Below are 21,495 nucleotides of genomic sequence, written 5' to 3' on the forward strand. Positions count from 1 at the left end.
ATAAATTTTAAAAACAAACTTTATTAAGACACTATTTACATACAACAAAATGTATACATTTTAAGTATACAGTTCAGCAAGTTTTGACTAATGTACACACCTGTGTCATCACCACCCCAATGATATTTAGAACATTTTCATCACCCTAGAAAGTTCCTCATGCTCCTTTAAAGTCAATCAATCCCCCTGCCACCACCATCACAGGCATTGTTATGTGATCTGATTTCCATCACTATAGGTTAGCTTTGTCTGTTCTAGAACCTCAAATAAATAGAATCATACAGTATATACTTGATCATGTCTATCTTCTTTTACTCAGCAGGTTTTTGAGACTCATCCACGTTTTTGAGTGTTTCCGTAGTTTGTTCCATTTTATTCCTGAGTAGTATTTTTCTGAGAGCCCCCAGTTAAACTGGTGTTCTAGTACCAGAGCAGCCAACAACCCTGCCCTAACAGGAAATAAAGGGGAGCTGAGTGTGGGGGTTTACAGTGTGCCTTTCACAGGATACTTCTTTTATCTGATGGACTGCCTAATGCCTAGTTGTCTGACCTGTGACCAGAGAGTCCTTCACACAGAAAACTTGCTCTGATTCTTTAGATAGAAGGACAAATTCAATACACCACAACAATAGGAAACAAGTTCAAAGATTTTTACTTAATCCTGTGCAAGGAGGGCATAATGAGCCAGGAGGTCGTCAGTCTTCCATCCTCATGTCACCTGAGGCAGCAATGAAGAGTCAGACAGAGAGAGAGAGAGAGAGAGAGAGAGAGCGGGAGGAAAGGAGGAATGGAGGGAGGGACTGGCAGTATATATAAGGAAATAGGGTGTGGGTCATTTTAAGTTTTCAGGCAAATGCCTGAATGGCCTGTTTTTAAAGGAAAGGAGGGAAAGCAGGGAACTAGTCGGCTAGGTGGGAGAGGTGCCTCTAAATTCTTATCTCTTGCCACCACCTGGAGTCATTTGGGTGTATATGTGGATTTACCATTATACAGAACAATGCTACTGTGAACATTCATGTATACTAAGTTTGAGGATATGTGATTCTCATTTTACTTGGGTGAGTACCTAAGAGTGGAATTGCTGGGTCATATGTTAAGTAACATTTAATTTACTAAGAAACTGGCATATATTTTTTATAGTGGATGTACCATTTTACATTCTCACCATCAAAGTGAGAGAGTTTCAGTTGCTCTACGTCTTTGAAAACACTTGTTATTGTCAGTCTTCTTAATTATCACATGGTGGTTTAAATTTGCAGTTCACTGATGCCTGATAGTATCAAGCATCTTTTCATATACTACTGGCCACTCATATATCTTTTGTGAAGTGTTGTCTGTTTAAGTCTTTTGTCCATTTAAAACATTGGGATGATGTTTGTTTTCTTATTGAGTTGTAAGAGTTTTTATGTATTCTGGGTTCAAGTCCTTTGTCAGATACATGTATCATGAGTGTTTTCTCTGTCAATAGCTTATTTTTTCATTTTCGTAACAGTGTCTTTTGAAGGGCATAGGTTTTCAATTTTGATAAAATTTAGGTTTTGTGCCCTAAGAAATCATTGTCTAACCAAGGTCACACAGATTTTTCTCCAATTTTTTTCTAAAAATTTCATAGTTTTAGCTTTTACATTTAGGTCTGTGATCCATCTATAATTTATTTTTATCTCTATTTTGAGGTAGAATACATGGTTCATTTTTTTCCCATGCATATATCCAGATGTTCCAGTACCATTCTTTGAAAAGCCTATCCTTTCCCCCCATTGAATTATCGTGGCACATTTATTAAAAATCAACTGGCCATATATGACTACTTATCAGATTTTCTGTTCTATTCCATTAGTCTATATGTATATCCTTATACCAATACCACACTCTCTTTGTTACAACAACTGTAGAGCCAGTTTTAACATCACTAGTGTGGGTGTCCCAACTTCATTCTTTTTCAAAGTTGCTTGGCTCTTCTAGATCTTTTGCATTACCATGTAAGTTTCAGAATAAGTCTGTCAACTTACCAAAAAAATATCTGTTAAGATTTAGCTTCGCATTGCATTGAATCTATAGATCATTTGGGGGAGAATGAGGACCTTACTAATACTGACTCTTCTGATCCATGAACATCATAAATTTCTCCATTTATTTAAGTTTCCTCTATCTCAGCAATATTTAGTCATTTTCAGTGTCCAGATCTTGAATGCTTTTCATTAAATTTATTCCTAAGTATTTTATCCTTTTAAGTGACTTTTAAGTAATATTTTAAAATTTCAATTTCCAATGGTTTGTTACTAGGATATAGAAATACAAACGATTTCAATGGATTGATTCTGTATCCTGTGACCTTGATGACTTAACTTATTTATTGTAGTAGTTTTATGGGGTTTTCGAAAAATATTTCTTTGGGGTCTCTATGTAGACAATCATATTATATGCCAATACAGACAGTTTTAACTTGTCTTTTCTAATTTTAAAAGCTTTCATTTCTTTTTCTTAATTGCATCGATGTGGTCTCCAGTACAATATTGAATAGAATCAGTGAGTATGTTCTTGCCTTTTAACTGATTTTAGGGGGACAGTATTCAATATTTAACCATTAAGTATGTATTTAGCTGTAAGTATAATAGATGCTCTTCATCAAATTGAGAAAGTTATCTTCTATTCCTAATTTCCTGGGAGTTATGGAATAGTGTTGGAATTTTGTCAAGTGATTTTTATCTACTACCATTACTTACTCATTTGCTCCTTTATTCTGTTAATGTGAGCTACACTGATTGATTTTTCAATGTTTAGTCAGCTTTGCCTTCCCAGGATAGACTCCATTTGGTCTTAAGATGTTATTATTTTTGTATGTTGCTGAATTTTATTTAATAATATTTCAGTGAGGATTTATTTTTGCATTTAGGTTTATGAAAGATAACAGTTTATTTCTTTTCTTGAAATGTCTTCGTCATGGCTTAGTATTCTCCATTTTCTGAAAAAGTATGTGTAAGTTGTACTTTCTTTTCTAAATACTTGACATAATTCAACTGTATAACCATCTGGGACTGGAAACATTTATTATTATGCATTCAAACTTTTCTTAGGTATGAGGCTGTTCATTTTCTATTATTTTTCTTCTTTTGGTCAGGCTTTGACAAGTTATGTTTTTGTAAGGCATGTGATACGGTTTGGCTCTGTGTCCCCAACCAAATCTTGTCTTGAATTGTAATCCCCATATGTTGAGGGAGGGACCTGGTGGGAGGTGAGTGGATCATGGGGCCAGTTTCCCCCATGCCGTTCTCATGATAGTGAGCAAGTTCTCACAAGATCTGATGGTACATCTCCTCATCCCCCCACCCCCACCCCACTGCTATGTAAGACGTGCCTTGCCTCCCCTTCGCCTTTTGCCATGGTTTTAAGTTTCTTGAGGCCTCCCCATTCATGCGGAACTATGAGTCAATTAAACCTACTTTTTTTTTTATCTTTTGAGACGGAGTTTCACTCTTGTCACCCAGGCTGGAATGCAATGGCGCGATCTTGGCTCACTGCAACCTCTGCCTCCCAGGTTCAAGCGATTCTCCTGCCTCAGCCTCCCAAGTAGCTGGGATTACAGGTGACTCCCATCATGACCAGCTAGTTTTTGTATTTTTAGTAGAGATGGGGTTTCACCATGTTGGCCAGGCTGGTCTCAAACTCCTGACCTCAAGTGATCAACCTGCCTCAGCCTCACAAAGTGCTGGGATTACAGGCGTAAGCCACCACGCCCGGCCTAAATCTCTTTTCTTTATGAATTACCCAGTCTCAAGTAGTTCTTTATTGCAGTGTGAAAACAGACTAATACAGCATGTGTCCATTTTATCTAAGTTACTAAATTTATTAGCATAAAGTTTTTCATAACTTTCCCTTATTATCCATTTTTTAAAACTTTAAAAAAAAAAAAAAAAAAAAGAGTCCCACTATGCTGCCCAGGCTGGTCTTGAACTCCTGGCCTCAAGAAATCCTCCTGCCTAGGCCTCCCTCCCTAGTAGCTGGGATTACAGGTACATGCTATCATGCCTGGCTCCCCCCAACTCTTTTTTTTGATATGGAGTCTCACTCTGTCGCCAGGCTGGAGGGCAGTGGTGTGATCTCAGCTTATCGCAACTTCCAACTCCCTGGTTCAAGCAATTCTCCTGCCTCAGCCTCCCGAGTAGCTGGGATTACAGGCACATGCCACCATGCCCAACTAATTTTTGCATTTTTAGTAGAGACGGGGTTTCACCGTGTTGGCCAGCATGGTCTCAATCTCCTGACCTCATGATCTGCCCTCCTCAGCCTCCCAAAGTGCTGGGATTACAGGCGTGAGCCACACTGCCTGGCCCTGGTTCCCTTTTTATCCTTTTAAAATATTTAATAAAAACTCTTTCATTCCTGATATTCAAAATTTATGTTTTCCTTTTTATTTCTTGATTTGTGTTAACAGGTGATTGTCAATTTTATCTTTTTCAAAGAAACAAAATACGGCTTTGTTGATATTTTCCATTGTTTGTATGTTTTTCTATTTCACTGATTTCTGCTCTGATCTTTATTATTGATTTCCTTTTAAATGCTTTGCGTATAACTTACTCTTCTTTTTCTAGAGTCTTAAGCTGAAAATTTAGGTCATTGATTCCAAGCTTTTCTTTCTAAGAGATATTTAAAACTATAACCTTTAGTTGCATCTTACAAGTTTTGATATGCTTTGTTTTCATTATTATTTAGTTCAAAACATTTTCTAATTTCCCTTGTAATTTCTTTTTTGGTACGTAGTTTATTTAGAAGTGTGTTGTTTAATTTTAAATAACTTGGAAATTCTCTAGGCATCTTATCAGTATTTGTATTGTTATGGTCAGATAAAATATTTAAAATGTTAATCCTCTGAAATTTGTTGAGACTTATTTTATAACCCAGCATATGGTCTATCTTGGTGAATGTTTCATGTGCATTTGAAAAGAAGGTGCATTTTGCAGTTGGTGAGTACAATGTTCTCTAAATGTCAGTGTGTTGCTAGTGTTATTCAGATCTTTAATGTCCATACTTTCTTGCTCCTTGTCTTACCAGTTACTGTGAGAAGCATATTAATTTCTTACTATGATTTCAGATTTACTATCTCTCTTTTGTTTCTATTGGCTTTTTTTCATATACTTAAATGTCTGTTTTAGATGTGGACACATTTAAGACTTTTGTCTTTCTGATGAGTTGAATCTTTTAATTATGAGATATCCTTTTCTATCTCTGGTAATATCCTTTGTCTTAAAGTGCTTTGGTATTAATATTGCCACATCAACTTCCTTATGCAAACTATTTCTGTAGTAAATATTTTGCATTAAAAAACTTCTTTTAATCTATCTGTGTTTAATATTTAAAGTGCATCTTTTGGACAGCATATAGCTAGATCTCAGGGTGAGTTTCTATTCTATTGCTTGCTTCTTCTTGACAGCAGGTCACATTATTTTCTGGGGGTTTCTGTTGGCATGTCTATTCATTTTTTATTTTATACTAGATGTTTTGGTGGTTGTCACTCAAGGACACCTTTTACATTCTGCCAGCAGTAATATTCTTCACTCTACAATGTTGCTGAAGTCTCTTCTCAGCTGAAATCTCTTCATATATCTGACTGTACCACTCTTTATTCCTTCTATTGTCTCTAATTTTGTGCAAATTCACTACAAAGACCAAATAATATAGCTGGAAGGAACTACAGGTTTTGGAACCAAATACACTTGAATTTTAATCTTGGTTCTGACACTTAATAGCTAGGGTATCTCGGGCAAGTTATAAAATCTCTGTGTCTGTTTCTTCATCTTTAAAATAATTGCAAAAATTCTCCATCTTACTTGGCTTTTATGAGCACTGAAGATGACACAGACATATCATATAGCACATAGTAGATATTCAATAAATTGTACCGGCTATTATTAAGTACTAATACATCTGGTTCAAGTTTTCTACATCTCATAAGAGACTTCGCTATTTAACTGGATAGACTATCTACCAGGTTGTTGGAGTCAAGGAAGTCAATGGACTAAACCTCTACCTAAAATTCACTTCCCAATCCCATGGCCATATTTAGAAGCTGTCATCATCTAGAGGCGCACCACTTTAGAAACTTTACACTTCAGTATCCCAAACTTTCATCACGATTTTTCTCCTTTCCTTTGTTATCTTGTTTTCTACAAACTTTTATTGAGCACTTACTTCCTGTTGGGTCTATCAAAATGAATGAGACAAATTTCTGTTCTCTGTTCTCATAAATCTCCAAATGTGGCGAAAGGGACAGACAGGCAAGCATACAATCATGATATCATGGTTATCACAGCTTATTGTACAGAGCACAGGATGGATAGCTAACCGAGCCTATGAATCAGGCTTCCTGGAGAAGCTACTGCCTTAGGTAATTTAGAAAGAATACATAGGATTTATCCACATAAAGAAGGCAGAGAAGACAGCAGTCCCAGGGTGTAAAGGAAGCCTGACTTGTTGAGCCCAATTAGAGGGCGTGTAAGAGGACACAGAAGAAAGCCTCGTCACAGAAAGCTTTGTAAGAGCATTTGTCAGATTTCCAAGTCAAGATCATCTGAACTACGGAAATAGTGGAAAGATTCAAGAAATATGTAGGAGGTAGGATTGAAAAGACATGGTGACTGGATATTGGTGAAGAAGAAAGAGATGTCCACAAGATTTCTGGCTTACATGACTGGTTGGATGGTGAAACTAAGAGGACACACAGGAGCAGATTTTGGCCGTGGGGAGATGATGAGCTCAGGGTTGGATCTGAGGTACCAACAGGACAACAAGGCGGAGACGTACAGTAGACAGCTGGATAGACAGATCTGGTGCTTAGAAAAGAGGCGAGATTGGAGACAGAGATTTAGCAGTCAAAGCAGAGAAGAGGCCATGAGAGTGGATGGGATTATTCAGGGAGCATATGTAGAATGAGAGGATATTAAGAACAAAACATTAAAGTTAGATCTATAGACATATATTTGAGAGTCAGTGAATATTGCTAGGGATTTTATAATCTCAAGAGAGGACAGTAGCTCCTTCCTTCCCTCCTCCCAGCTCCTCACCAGAAGTGGCCAGGTGCAGATCCTCCAGCAAGAAGAGGAGGGAGGCTTTAGAATCCTGGTGATGCCCAGGCTGTGGGCTGGCTTGTGTTTGGCCCTGGATTCCTCTGCTCAGCAGGAGACGGAGGTGGGTAGAACTGAAGGCAGGGTGGATGGGGCTGTATATGTAAGGGTGATGTGGCTCTACCAGCACCTCCACAAAGACTGACTTCCCTGTTGCTGCCTCTCCAGCCAGCAGCACTGGCTGCCCCCCTGACAGAAGCAGGTCCACCACATACAAGAGCCGCTCAGTCTGCAGGACAGAAGTGGGACTTACTGCAGCACCTCCAGTATAAGACAGTAATCTAGCTGAAAATAAAAGTCTAGGAGACTTGTCCTAGAGTGGGCCTCAGCTGATCTTTGAACATGGATTACCCCCAAAAGTAAGTCCTGAAGTTCTAACCCTAGCTCTTGCCTTACTGTCCTCATACCTGGATAGAAGCGTGAAAGGTGCCCAAAGTTCCTTTGATGTGGCTGCTCAGGTATTGGCCAGTGAAGGGGACCAGTGTTCCATCTTCAGGGCTTACATGTAGATCAAACACCAAGGCTGAGGGTGGTGGCTCAGGGTAGTTGGAGAGGCGACTAATAGAATCCCTTATGAAGGTATCAAAGACGGGCCAGAACCTGCTCAGATGGACACACAGGCAAAAGCGTCAGACAGTTACAACACTTCCATTTATGACACACTCACAGACTCCACCATACTCTAACAGTGATGTCATGTGGGTTTTTACTTCCATGGGCCAGTCCATCTCAGCCCTCTGCATTTCCCATCCCCCATCCCGGTAGGTACCTGGAGGGAAGGTGGGCTCCGAAGCCCCAGATCAAGGCAAAAAGAAAACTGCTGACAGCCAGCAAGTGTTCCCTGCGCCTATTTGGCACATCGTCACTGTCAACCTGGGACCGATTTAGAAAGCTGCTTTTTGAAGACCTGAAGCTTTGGGCCACAGGATTGCTACAGCTGAGGTCCTCTGCAAAAGTTGCCAGGGCCACGAAAGGAGCCCCAGTAGAAGAAGGTGGAAGGTGAAAGAAAGAAAAAAGGTTGACACTATTACTTCTCACTCCTGGCCCAGATCCACCAAAGAACACATGCCCCAGGCTCCAGCCATATACCCCAGCTACCCTTAAGGCTCCATCTCTCTCAAGCCAGCCCTTCCATCTTCCCACCTGGGCCAGGGGCCTTCTCCTTTAGGCGCAGATGGGGGTCAAGCAGACTATGCAAGATGCGTGCCATGCTGGTAACTTCTGCCACACCTGCACAAACAGCTTGCTGCCCGTGTACCTGCAGCAGAGAGCTGACACCTTGGCGCGCGAGGAATCGGAATGTTGCAGGCACCAGAACTTCAGCCATGTGGTTGAGCTCAGCGACTGTCTGGTGCTGCAGGCGGTACTCATAGGGAAGGGATGCCATCAGGGCACTAAGTATACACTGCCAAGTCTGCTCTCCACCACACCAGACTAGGGCACAACAGCCTACCACTGTGGGGGACATGCCTGTTGCATCAGCCACCTCCATCAAGAGAAAGGTGCCTGGGGGTCGTGCTATCTGCTGTCCACTGGGGAGACTAAGCTGCGGAAGCTCACTCAGGAGGCAAGTGATGGAGTCCAGCCAAGCAGCACTGGAGGCTCCATCACATATTATCCAGTGCTGGATCCCCATTGATTCCTCTGTCTGCCTCTTTTGGCCCATGTTGTTACACTGGCCGGCTGCACGAAGTACCTTGGGGAAGATGCCATGATGCCAGCAGGAGCCCTCTAACCATCCCAGGAACTCCTGGGGGCTGAGGCCACTGGGGTACAGGTGGGTAATTTCCACAGGCTGGCAGCCTTGGGTTGAGGTGTCCTCCATGGCTGCCAGCCGATTCTGGATCTTAAATAAGCTGTGCCAACAAGTGGTCTTGCCACTGCCTGCAGGGCCTAGGAGCAGAATGCCTGAGGCCCGGCTCAGGGCCTGGCTCAACTGTTCCAAGGACCCCAAAATGTCAGGGCTGGGATGCAGACCTACCTGCTGCAGTTCCTCCACCACTAGTGCCTTCATCAGCTTGTAAGGCATAGCTTCTGCCAGCACTTGGCTGGCGCTAGGGAAAAGTACACACAGCAGCCCTCGGAGGTTGTGCAGGTGGAGCCCATTGAGAACGCTAAACAGTGGTGAGTGCAGTAGGGCATGCAGTAGGGCAGCCTCCTCAATGGCAGCTAGGCTGCGAGGCTGCTGGCACTTCGGTTCCTCCTTGGTCACATTTAGTGTCTGTATTGTGTCTTCCAGTATCTGCTTGAGCAGTGGCAAGCGGCAGGGCAGGGGCCCAGACACCAGCTCACGCTCTAGAGAGAAGAATTTGGATAGGCGGGTAGCCATCTGGAAGGCATCCCGCATCCCTGCACCTAGCAGAGTCAGCTCTGCCACTTGCCGCAGATCAGGCAATGCCAGTGCCACAGGCCGCAGCAGCAGGTGCAGGTTGGCAGGCACAGCAGAGCTCAGGGTACGCAGTACCAGGAGACAGCCATAGCCAAGGCGCATAGACACGTGATGGTTTTCAAAGAAGCCACTGCCAAGGAGCTGGGGCTGGGTGGGGTCTATGGTGCTTGTGTTTCGGGAAGCCTCCTGGTACAGTGGGGCATACAAGCTGTGCAGTTCACCCAGGCGCTGGCCCAGGGCAGACAGCAAGCCAGGAGGAAGCTGCTGAACTTTCTCCAACAGCAGCCAGGCACCACCCTGCAGGGCACCATTCAGATAGTTGCTCAGGCATTGAGTCTCTATCTGAGGTGAGCAGGGCAGCATCACCAGCTGGCGGCCCAGGGCCTGTGCCAGGCTATTCACTATAGCTCTCTTGCCCACACCATTAGGACCCAGTAGAGTCCCACAGGCCACCTCCTCTAGGGCCAATAATAGTACCAGTGCTGGCCGTTCAGGCAGCAGGCTGGGTAGAGGCCCTAGTCTAGGTCCCAAGTACTCATAATTGTATAGGAAGGACCTGCCTAGCACATCTACCCAGCATGCTGCTGGTGACAGAGAGTGTTCAGAAGATGTAGTAGTCTTAAGACTCTGTAGGGGGCTTTTGGGGATTATGTGAGGTGAACCCAAGTGATACTTGAGTTGGCGGACCCAGTGAAAGTCTGTGAGATCACTGACCTGGTGCTGTTCCAGCAGCTGTGCTATATCCCGGTGAGTCACTGCCATGACCAGCAGGGCACTGAGCAGGCTGGTCTGGCGGACAGAAGGCAGGGACTGTCCACCTTGGGAAGCCCTCTGGGCCCGCAAAAAATTCACCAGTACCTCAAGCTTGCGCATATGCATGGAGACCATGGCCAGGGTACCCCACTCAAGCAGAGCTTCCTCCATCTCGGCCCGCCATACCACCTCCTCTGCCACCAGCACGCACTGCCATGGGAAGGCCTGGACTAAATCGATCCAGTGCTGGACATACAGTTGCAGGTACAACTTGTTTTGCTTGGGCAGCTGCTTGAGGGCTTCACCTAGAGATGGGCCTCGAGCAAGGCGAGCAGCCACACAGCCCTGCAGCATGTGCACCAGTGCCAAGCGCAGACACTTCTCCAGAGAGGCCAGCCACTTAGGGAGATCTGGATGCAGAGGAAGGGGACCCTGCAGCTTCACCTCCTCCCCACCCGCCCCTAGCACTGCAAGTGCCTCCACCTGAGTCTGTGCGTTCAGGCTTGACTCCCAGTCATCCATGTTTTTCTCACCAGTTGGGCAAGACTTGAACCTCACAGCATGCACATGAGGAAAGCAGCGTCGTACCCATAGCTGGGCTTCGCATGATTCCAGTCGAGCAGCCAGCAGGGCTACCAGCTCACTGTCACTAAGGAAGAAGAGGCGGGGGAAGTGAGCACACACTCCATAGAGCACGCTCTCCAGAGTCATGATGATGCCCTCCAGCTCCACCGATCCTGCTTGCAGCAGTTGTTGCAGCTGCTGGCCTTGGAAGTAAGGGCTCCTCTTGGCACTGGGCACTACCAGTGACAGAACCATGGGGTCAGCTACAGAGATGCGCATCAGGGTTCGATACTGGTCGTCCATGACCTTGAAACGAGAGTTCTGTGGTGAGGGAGAGGATAAAAGTGAGGGCCAATATGAAGTGGCAGCTCCCCTTTCCCACACTGAGCCCTGCTATTCAGGAACCCTTTTTGCCCTCTCTGCCTTAACCCCCTTCCCTACCAGGTCAGCATTAGGAAACTGGATCTTCATCTCATGCAGAACTTTATTCAGAAAAATCCACTTCTGCTGGAAAGTCAGCCACACCTCCAGCAGGGCACCTGTGTAAGCAGCCAGAGAAATGCTGGTGGGAAACACTAGGGTTCTACCTTCTGCAGAGGAGTCCACCCTGCTCCTGACTTCTCAGGTGCCCCGCCAGCCCAAGCAAAATACTCTGCCCAGCAGGACTTGGGGATCCTGCTTGAGGGAGCAAAAATTTTCACTGTGAATAAAAACCTGATCTCTTCATCCCAAGAAACAGCCCTGAAGGAGGTCCTCCCTCTGTTCTTCATATGTTCTCCCACCCAACCTCCACCTCTCACCCCCATCCCTCTGGGACATCCTGCCTCAGGTCTCACCCATCAGCCCGACTAGAGGCCTGCACTTACCCAGGCCATGCATGATGGCCATCCACTCCAAAGCTATTTTGTTTAAGTCTCCTGACTTTTGGATGGCCAGGATCTTGGACAACACCTGAAGACTTTCCTGGATGGAATCCTGCAGGTTGCTGTAATCTAAGACAGAAAAAGCTGAACTGGCAGTCAGATGGGGCAAGGGCCGGGGCTGGGGGACAGAGGAGCAGACCAGCAGGACCTTCCAGGAGAGGCAGTTACAGAGACCCTGATGCCCTTGCTATCTTTTTTCTTTCCCTTTTTTTTTTTTTTTTTTTTTTTTTGAAAAAAAGCCCAGGCTGGAGTGCAATGGCATGATCTCGGCTCACTGTACTATGCTTCCTGGGTTCAAGCAATTCACCTGCCTCAGCCTCCTGAGTAGCTGGGATTACAGATGTGTGCCACCACGCCCAGCTAATTTTTTGTATGTTTAGTAGAGATGGGGTTTCACCATGTTAGTCAGGCTGGTCTCGAACTCCTAACCTCAGGTGATCCACCCACCTCGGCCTCCCAAAGTGCTGGGATTACCATGGTGAGCCACCATGCCGAGCTGCCCTTTCTGCCTTTAAGGATTCCATCAGTCAATATGTAGAGCCTATAAAGCACTTGGGTCTCAAAATGGTGAGAGAAGAAGCTCCTCCTTTCCCAAGGCACTGTGGGCAGACTCCAGGCCAGCTGAGTTCCCTGACTAGCTGCTGTGAGTATCAAGCTAACTCCATGGAAGTGCTTTGTAAGAACTAGGGCCTGTAGCCTGGGAAGAGGGCTCAATGGCTCCAGGACCCTACATCATATTTCTATAGCAAGAATGCCCATTCTGTCTTAAAAGGGGTCCTGGTAGAGAAGCTGAGAACAAACTTTTCTCTATAGTCTTAGCACTTGGCTCCCTGGTGCTGCTTAAAGAGTTATCCCTTCATGCCACAAGTGCTTGGTTAGACTAGGGCTGGAAACGAGGTAGGGACACTAATTGGGGTAAAAATGAGAGAACAATCAAGAAAGGAGGTTTATTCAGACAGATGTAGAACTCTCCAGACATCCCTGGTGGGAAGAAAACTGTCTATCCCCTTCCCTTGCTCTTCCCCATGTGAGGAGGCAAAGAGGCCCATCTTTTATGCCCTATGGGAAATGAGGCAGGCCACAGCCCTCCACACAGCTACCTGTGTAAGTGTACTTCAGCTTTCCTCTGCATATCCACACAGACCTCAAGTTCTCACCTAATTGGGGGAAGGTTATGATGAGGTAGCGTGAAGTCTCACTTGACCTAGATCTGAGCTGTGTCTGCCAACATGATATATAAAAAGCACAAACTTCCTTGGGGGTGATGGTCCTGATATTATACTTTCATTTTCATATATATCCTTGTTCTCATTTGGTTAAGAATCTAAAGGGGAGATTAATAATTTGTAGGTGTGCCCAATCCTGTAACAACCTGTCTTCTTGAGGTAAGAATTAAGTACATAACAAGTCCATCATTTGGGGTTTATTTGGGTGAATGAAGTCACCAGCTTCATGGTGTGTGGCCACTACAAAGATGTTGTCCTTGATTAACATGCCCAGAGTTAACAGGAAAAGAAAACCTGGTACAGAGAAAGGAGAGAACCCATAGGAAGAAACCTCAACCATACAAGTGCTTGGTGCAAATGCTAGCTTAGAGAGAGAAGGGAAAACTGAAAGGGAGCAAAGGTGGAGGAAGGGCTGTGAGCTGAAGTAAAGACTGGTAGGACCCAGGCTGGTATCTGAAATTATGCTCACAGACATCCCAAGGCCCAGATTATCCAGAGCCTTTACTCTGCACTATGAATTTTTATTTATTACTTTTGGTAGCAGAGAAATCTAAGGATGAGGCGAAAAGTGGTAGAGATCAAGTAGGAGCAGATTGGCAAAGTGTAGAACCAGGGTCAGAGATGGGCAAATGGATTAGCATAAAATGTGCTCAGGACAAAAGTGGGAAGAGAATCTCCTTTCAATCTTGGTGCAAATGTTAACTGCAGACATCCAGCCTTTGTGTCAGTCAACACCAAAACTTACAAGTCCTTAATAAGGGAGATGTGAACAAGGAGGCTGGGTGCCATGTATCAATGTGCTGCAAATGGCTGGAAAAGGCACCCCTAACCAAATACTGGATATAAAGAGGTGAAAAGGATAAAGAATTTGGGTAATAAGGAACATCTATATTAGAATAGAAAGGACCTACATTCTCCTCCATGCAGAAGTTGAACCAGTTACACATCTTGCCTGGTTGACTTCTACATAGCTTGAGTCCACCCACTTTTCTTTCCCCATTGCTACTATCCTAGTCTAGACCACTATTATTTTTCACTTGGGTTATACCAGTCATCCCTTAATTGATCTTTCAATTGCCATTCCTTGCCTCCTTTCAATCCATTCTCCATATTGAAACCAGAATGATATTGTTAAACTAAAATCTGATTATGTTACTACCCATAAAAAACATACAGTGACTCTCTATTGTTTTCATGTTATTGAGTAAATTCTTAATGTGATCCACAAGACTTTGCATGATCTGATCCTCTCCAGTTCTATCTGCTCCATCCCCTCCTCCACTATTATTTGGGATCCAGCCACAGAGAAATAGAAACAGAAGCTCATGCTCCCCATTCTTACCATCAAATATACCGACTAAAGCCCTAACTGAACTGAAACTCACAGATTTCAAGCTATTCTTTAGAAGATCCAAACATTTTTGCTTCCACTAAAGTGTGTGCACACTAAGAATAAGAGTGTGTTTGCAAATCTATTTATGTGAGTTATATTGTGATTGTAAGTAAAGAGTTGAATCTAATATTGTAACAACCACTGACACATTGGTGGGGGAAAAGTTGCTGTTTCTATAGAAACCACAGAAAGCTTCAGTAAAGGCAAACTGATTAAACATATGCTATTAGGTATAGGCAAGTCAATTTTTTATAAACTGGGAACTTATAATAAAAATCTAGAAAAGCTCTGGACTCTGAGACAGTGTCTTCTATGTAACTCCCAACTGTCTCAATCTCCTTGGAAGTCCTCTCCCCACCTCCCTCTCTCCACACGGTACCCAGCTCCTGCAGCTAAGGCCCTTCCCTTCATAGGGACTTTAAAAGTGTCTTCATGTTGCTGCCCAACTTTACAGAAAGTGAAAGCAGAAATAGTAGACAATGCATTAATGCAAGAAAGGCAGTGAGGAACTATCAAATCAAATAAAAGCTCTTGTCATTAGCTTAAAATGTTAGTAAATGTACATGCATATGTTTTGCTAAAATAAAAATCTTAAACTATGTATGCATCATTAGATTTTGGATTCACCAACTGGGTTCCAGTTGTGTTGAATAAGAAAATTTCTCCTCTATTGGCAATGCCCCAGCTATATCATCTTGGATGCTTATGTAAATGCTGTTCCCTTTGTCTGGTCTGCCCTTCTCACCTGGCAAGTTTGGCAAACTCTTACTCCTTCAGAGTCAGCATAAGGCCTCTGCCTAAAGAAGACTTCTCTGATTCTCTCTCTGGTTCTCTGAGCTGGTCCTCTCTCTGAGATTCTACTGCCCTCGGTAAGGTGCTCCATTTTGTTTATCCCTAAAATATTGTCTGTCTCTCACTGGACTCAGAAATCTCTGAGGGACAGGGATACTGTCTGTAAGTCTCAAGGTCTCCCGTGTAAAGTTTAGCACAGAGGATGCAGGTTTGATGAGGGAGAGAATAAAGAAATGAATTAATGAATGAGGCATAAAATTAGACAGCAGGGTGCAATCTAGAGGACAGAGCATTGAAAGGTGTAGATAACTGACCATGAGGAATTTCTGAGTGTAGGCAGAAAGGGGAGGAAGGACCTTTGCTGAAGGACCCAGGCATTGAGTAGATACAGGTTAGGGGAAGGGGATCACAAGGAGATTAAGACAGTAGGGGGCTACATGGAAGACACTGTCTCAGAACAGACTAATGTCTCAGGCTGTCTAGTAAGGATGGGGCCCTGGCTAGAGAATCAGATCTGCCAGGGCTTGATGGATATGGTGGATGAAAATGGCCCCCAGCAGGGGGCTTTCACTAGGTCACAAGGACTGAGTCTCACCTGAGAGGATGAAGGTGCCACTATCTTTGTCCACTACCTTCCACTGGGGGCTGCGGAGCACCTGCCTCTTGGAGCGCTCTGCGGCTGGGGGCTCGTAGGGTACATGCAGGATAAAGTTGAGCAGGCGCAGCTGGCGCACTTCCCAGTACCGCTGCAACTGCCGTATAGTCTCTTGGGCATGAATTCGTTCGTTTTCATTTTGCCAGACCTGGAACAGCTGGGTCTCAGGAACCAGGATTGGGCAACTGATTAGGGGATAGGCTTGGAGCTGGGACTTGGGGATTGGATCTGAGGCAGAACTCAAGGGTCAGGGCTCCGGAGAGTGGAGGTGTCAGAGATGAAGGGAGAGGGGGACCATCAGGCTTCAAAGATACACCATCAGCAGCATCTAACTACCTTGCCCTGGGGCCACTGCTTTGGAACCCCCACCTACTTTTGCAAGGCTCCAGTTGAGCAAATACCTCAGTCAGCTCATGCTCTCTGGGGACAAGTGTTGGGGGGTACCTGCCATTCTGTTCGCCCACGACTTCGGGGCTGCCACCCACTTCCTTCCCCCATCAGGGACATACTCTCAGTCACAGGGAGGCTGGAAGCACCCAAGAAATCCCCATCTGGAGATTTAAAGAAACTGCTCCTGCCCTTCAGGCAGGTTAGCAGTCTCAACCCCCATTAAATCCCATGCCAAACACCCACCACCCTCTTGTCTAAAGGGACTGCTGGGCCTTGACTGGCTTTATTACAGGTCCTGGCTTTGGATCACTTCTCTCGCCCCCGTACTGCAGGCCCCACCTGGTTGATTCGATCTGCAAACTCCAGCAGTGGATAAGTAAGCAGCTGGCCCAGCGTTAGGAGTTCTATAGTTTGGAGACTGCCCAGCCCGAGGGCTGGAGGTAGAGAAAACAAGTCAGAGCAACACTCAGTATGTGACAGAGTCCAGCCCATATCCCATATCCCAGAGCCCAGCCCAGCCCAGCTCAGACCCCAGATAGCAGATCCTAGAGCACAACACAGAGTCAACAGCTTAGAACCCAAGGTCTAGAGCACAACTCGGAGCCCAGAGGTAAGGCCCCAGCCCAAGCCCAGCCACCATCAGCAGAGAGGAGGTAGTAAGGGAAGTTAAAAATTTTTGTCCCAGTTGAGGAAAAGAGATTGAAATATGTGGGAAAGGTAGGGACAAACCTGGGGAGGAAAGGTGTTTCCATCAGGAGCAGCAGGAAACTGAGTTGTTGCATCGCTCTAACCTTTCCCCCTCCTCTGACATTAACCAAACATACCTCTCAGGAGACACTGGCAGTTGAGACTCTGTGGCTGGAGGCTGCCCAGCTTAGCAAGCAGGGGCAGGTAGCTGCGAAACTCCCCCAGGATGCGCATGCAGTGCTGCAGCACAGGGCTGTTCAGCCCCAGGGTTGTGCTCATCCGTGCTGCCTCTGTCAGCCAGCCCTCTGTCTTCTCCTGGGCCATAGCTAAGCTGAACTGCAGGGAGGAGGGCTCACTGTCAGCTTTAGACTCTTCCCCTTCCACACCACTGTAGTCCTCCACTCCCAGACAAGAGCTCCAAGGAAGGGTGTCCGCACCTTGGCAAAAGCCATGCACTTCCACTCGCTGATGTTTTCAGAGATGACTCGGTACAGGTGCCATATGCGCTGCTGCTGCACAATAGGACGTGTCCCACAGATTGGCAAGGGCACAGGAGTCTCATCCTCTGTGGGGGAGGATTGACTGAGACCTGGGCTGCTTGCAGTGTTGGGAGGGGGGTGGTGGAATGATCAGTCAAGAGCCCATAATGACAGAGGTAGGGTCCAGAAAGTGATGGTTGGGGATAGGGGAAGTGGAGTTCCAAATTGTTTGGCTCAACAATGGAGGTGGGGTTAATCCAAGGAACAGTTACCCCAAGGAAAGACCATCTGAGAAAATGTGATGGCAGTGAAAGGGAAGAGTTCCTCTTTTATTAGTCTCCATCTCACTCACTCCATTCTAGTCTAGTGACACCGGACTCTTTATTATTGCTGAGATGCACCAGACATGCACTCTCCTGCTAAGGGCCTTTGACTGGCAGTTTATTTCTTTCTGGAACACTCTTCTTTCAGAGAATCACATGGCTCATGCCCTCACCAACTTCAAGTCCTTGTTCAAACAGCATCTTCTCTTTTTTTTTTTTTTTTTTGAGACAGAGTCTTGCACTGTTACCCAGGCTGGTGTGCAGTGGTGTGATCTCGGCTCACTGCAACCTCTGCCTCCTGGGTTCAAGCCATTCTCCTGCCTCAGCCTCATGAGTAGCTGGGAATACAGGCTCATGCCACCACGTCTGGCTAATTTTTGTATTTTTAGTAGAGACAGGGTTTCACTATGTTGGCCAGGCTGGTCTCGAACTCCTGACCTCATGATCTGCCTGCCTCGGCCTTTCAAAGTGCTGGGATTATAGGCATGAGCCACCAGCCCAGCCAAACAGCATCTTCTTAATGAGGCCTATGCAGGCTATCTGTTTAAAAATTCCTAGCTACCCTCCCTGGCATTCTAGACCCCTCTTACCCTGTTCTACTTTTTTTTTCCTCTATCACTTATCACTTTCTTATATACTACAGAATTTGGTTATCGTCATTGTTTATTGTCTTTCTCTCCCAACTAGAAGTTTGGGTTCATCAAGAAAAGCGTTTTGTCATTTGGTCACTGATGTACCTCAAGCCTAGTGTACACAGTAGTCTGTCAACAAATATGTGTTGAATGAATGAATGAATGAATGAGGGAGTGAATGAACTGTCAGCCCAAGAGAAAGTTCAGCAAGATGAATATAAAAAAAGATCTGGCCCACATAGAGGACATGTCATGTTTACCTCTGGCCATTATCCTCCACCCCTTCATCTCACAGGGTACTACATTAGTTCTTAATCAATTAAATCAATTATTTATAGTCAGTTGTGAGATATGTGTCAAAAGGAATTTATAATTAACAATAATTATAGTATCGAGGTTTGCAATTTACTTAAAAGACAACAGACATCTCATTAACTTGAGTGGGACAAAAAGTGATAGAGTCACACCCAAACGCTGGGCCTCATGCATTTTACACATGTGCACATCATCCATTTTGGAGATCTCAGAATATTAAAAAGCTTGAATCACTAGGCTATCAAAGCTCTGATCTGACAAAAAGTAAAATGACAGTAAATCTGAATTCTTCCAGTCTTTGTCTAAACTCAAAGATATGGCTAGAGTCCCATATAATCTTTGACAGCAGTTGTTTCAACATTAAATATTGGACAAATAAACAACTTCATCTGTAAGAAAGAGCAGACATGATATCTCCAAACACATGAAAAGATAAAAACAAACTGGGGATTAAGAGCAAATGTCCTTTGATGGACATTTTGTGGTATCTACTTGATAATTTCCATGCATTTTAAAACTTTTTATCTGAAAATGAGTTCTGATCTTTAAAGTTGTAGGAAAAAGTAGTAAAAAAAAAATTGTGTACCTTCTATCTTCCATAGGTATAGATATATATTTATACTGTTTATCTTTGCCTTTTGTTGACATTTTACCCATCTGCTTTATCATTTGCATTCACGTGCTCTGTGCATGGGCATGTGTATGCACATATTCACACACACAATGTTTTTTCTGAACTATTTAAGGGCAAGTTACATAAATACTCAAGTATGCATTTCCTAAGAATAGGAATATTCTTTTATATAACCACAGTTCAATTCCCAATTTCATATATTATATTGACACAGTATTTTAATCTACTGTCCATATTTCAGTTTTGTCAGTTGACCTAATAATGCCCTAGATAGCTTTTTTTTTCTTTTTTTTTTTTTTGCCTCAATTACAGCATCTGGTCCAGGGTCAGGTACTGCATTTGCCATGTCTCTTAGCTTCTTTAATCTGGAACATTTCCATAGCCTTTCTTGCTTTTGTAACAGACATCTTTGAAGTATACAGTCCCCATTTGCCACTTTTTTGTTCATAGAAAGTTCCTCATGTTGTGTTTTTATGATTTTTAAAAATGATACTCATGCTCAGCTGGACTACTACATAAATGATATTGTATCCTTCTCCAGTATCACATCTGAAGGCATATGACGTCCCTATGTCCTTCATTGGTAATGTTAATTTTTAATCAGCTGGTCAAACTGTCTGATTTCTCCACTAATTGTTGTTTCTTTTTCTTTTTCTTTTCTTTTCTTTTCTTTTTTTTTTTTTTTTTTTACAACGAATAAGTGATCTCTGGGAGAAACTCTCTAAGATAGTGCAAATATTCTGCTCCTCATCAAATTTGCCCTAGATTTGGCATCCATTAATCTGATCTGGTAATTACCATGATGGCTACAAAGTAATAATTTTCCCATTCCAGCCTTCCTTCCACATTTGCCAGTCAGCTCCTGGCATTTTACTGTAAGCATGAGTCCTCATTTCTCTCTTATTGATTTATCTATTTATTATTACTAGGGATAATAAATGCCTTTACTTCAATAGCTTAGAATTTATTACTGTACTTACTTTGGTGATCAAATTGTTCCAGATTTAGCCAGTTGGTATCCCTTCTGAATCCTTGTGATATGCTCCCATCACTTTTTAAAACACCTTAATACTTTCTTACTTTCTGGTATAAAAAGACACTCTAGGTTCATCTTGTACCTACCCTGCCACAACCCTGGAATCATCCATTTCTCTAAGGAGCTCTGGTTCCTTTTAATGGGGAATGGTATTAGAAACTAAGACCTGAGCACAATATGGCTTCTTGCTACAGTGGTTTCTTTGCTTCGTGTCCTCTTCAGCAGATAGAGATAGCAAATGTGTGCACACGTATATACACATAAACATACAGTCACATGCATATACATGTGTACATAAGCATGCATACACATGCAAAATGTGTGTTTTAAAATGCAATAGAAATACAAAGTGATGCCATAGGAAACGGAAGCTTATAAAACAAGCTCACAACATTTTTCCAGAAATCAGAGAAAAAGAATAAAATAATGAGTGATGATAAAGAAGATAAAATCAGTGAGTGAGAGAGATTCAGTAAATCCAACAAACATAAGAATTCTGGAAGGAAGGCCAGGCACAGTGGCTTACACCTGTAATCCCAGTGCTTTGGGAGGCTGTGGCAGAAGGACTGCCTGAGTCCAGGAGTTTTAGACCAGCCTAAGCAACACAGTGAGTCCTTATCTGTACAAAAAATACAAAAATTAGCCAGGCATGGTGGCACATACTTGTAGTCCCAGCTACTCAGGAGGCTGATGTGGGAGGATTGCTTGAGCCTGGGAGGCTAAGGCTGCAGTGAGCTGTGATCATGACATTGCACTCTAGCCTGAGATCCTGTCTCAATTGTTTGGTAAAGGTTCTTATATTTGCTCTGGTCTCCTTCCAGAGCCCACAGACTTGTTTAAGAACAGAAGGGAACCAGCTTCTACTGTATGGAAGAATTGAGACCAATAGTTATGTCCTGGTCTCCTCCTGTGTATTAGTGAGGCACTCAAGTAGCCTCCTCTCTATACCACATTGGCTGGAGGAAGTAATCTGCTAGAGCATCAAGACCTACTCTTATCTGGGGTCTGCTAGCTGGTGTAGGATTGTGTTGAACAGGGCTACACAAAGGCTAAGTTCTATAAGGAGGGCACCCTTACATTTCTCCTGCACATGCTTTTAGCCCCTGACCCTATCACATTCTGATGGAACATTCACTTGTTTGCCTTCCTTATCAGACTGTGAGCCCCCATGCCCCCACCCTAAGCA

At 44.0% G+C, this 21,495-nt stretch overlaps 1 protein-coding gene across 1 annotated transcript in view; it reads right to left on the reverse strand.

The window, feature by feature from the left end:
* The window catches only part of DNHD1 (dynein heavy chain domain 1), a 76,458-nt gene that overhangs the window by 15,819 nt on the left and 39,144 nt on the right, over positions 1-21,495 (reverse strand). The window contains exons 14-23 of the mRNA XM_073018793.1: positions 17,328-17,455; positions 17,028-17,226; positions 16,543-16,637; positions 15,754-15,961; positions 11,691-11,816; positions 11,266-11,363; positions 8,262-11,145; positions 7,888-8,065; positions 7,526-7,718; positions 7,059-7,347 (exon numbers count right to left, since the gene is read on the reverse strand). Of these exons, the coding sequence (XP_072874894.1) occupies positions 7,059-7,347; positions 7,526-7,718; positions 7,888-8,065; positions 8,262-11,145; positions 11,266-11,363; positions 11,691-11,816; positions 15,754-15,961; positions 16,543-16,637; positions 17,028-17,226; positions 17,328-17,455 (4,398 nt within the window). The remainder of the gene's footprint in view (positions 1-7,058; positions 7,348-7,525; positions 7,719-7,887; positions 8,066-8,261; positions 11,146-11,265; positions 11,364-11,690; positions 11,817-15,753; positions 15,962-16,542; positions 16,638-17,027; positions 17,227-17,327; positions 17,456-21,495) is intronic.

Source organism: Chlorocebus sabaeus, chromosome 1, assembly GCF_047675955.1.
Source record: "Chlorocebus sabaeus isolate Y175 chromosome 1, mChlSab1.0.hap1, whole genome shotgun sequence".
In the NCBI taxonomy this organism is placed as follows: Eukaryota; Metazoa; Chordata; class Mammalia; order Primates; family Cercopithecidae; genus Chlorocebus; species Chlorocebus sabaeus.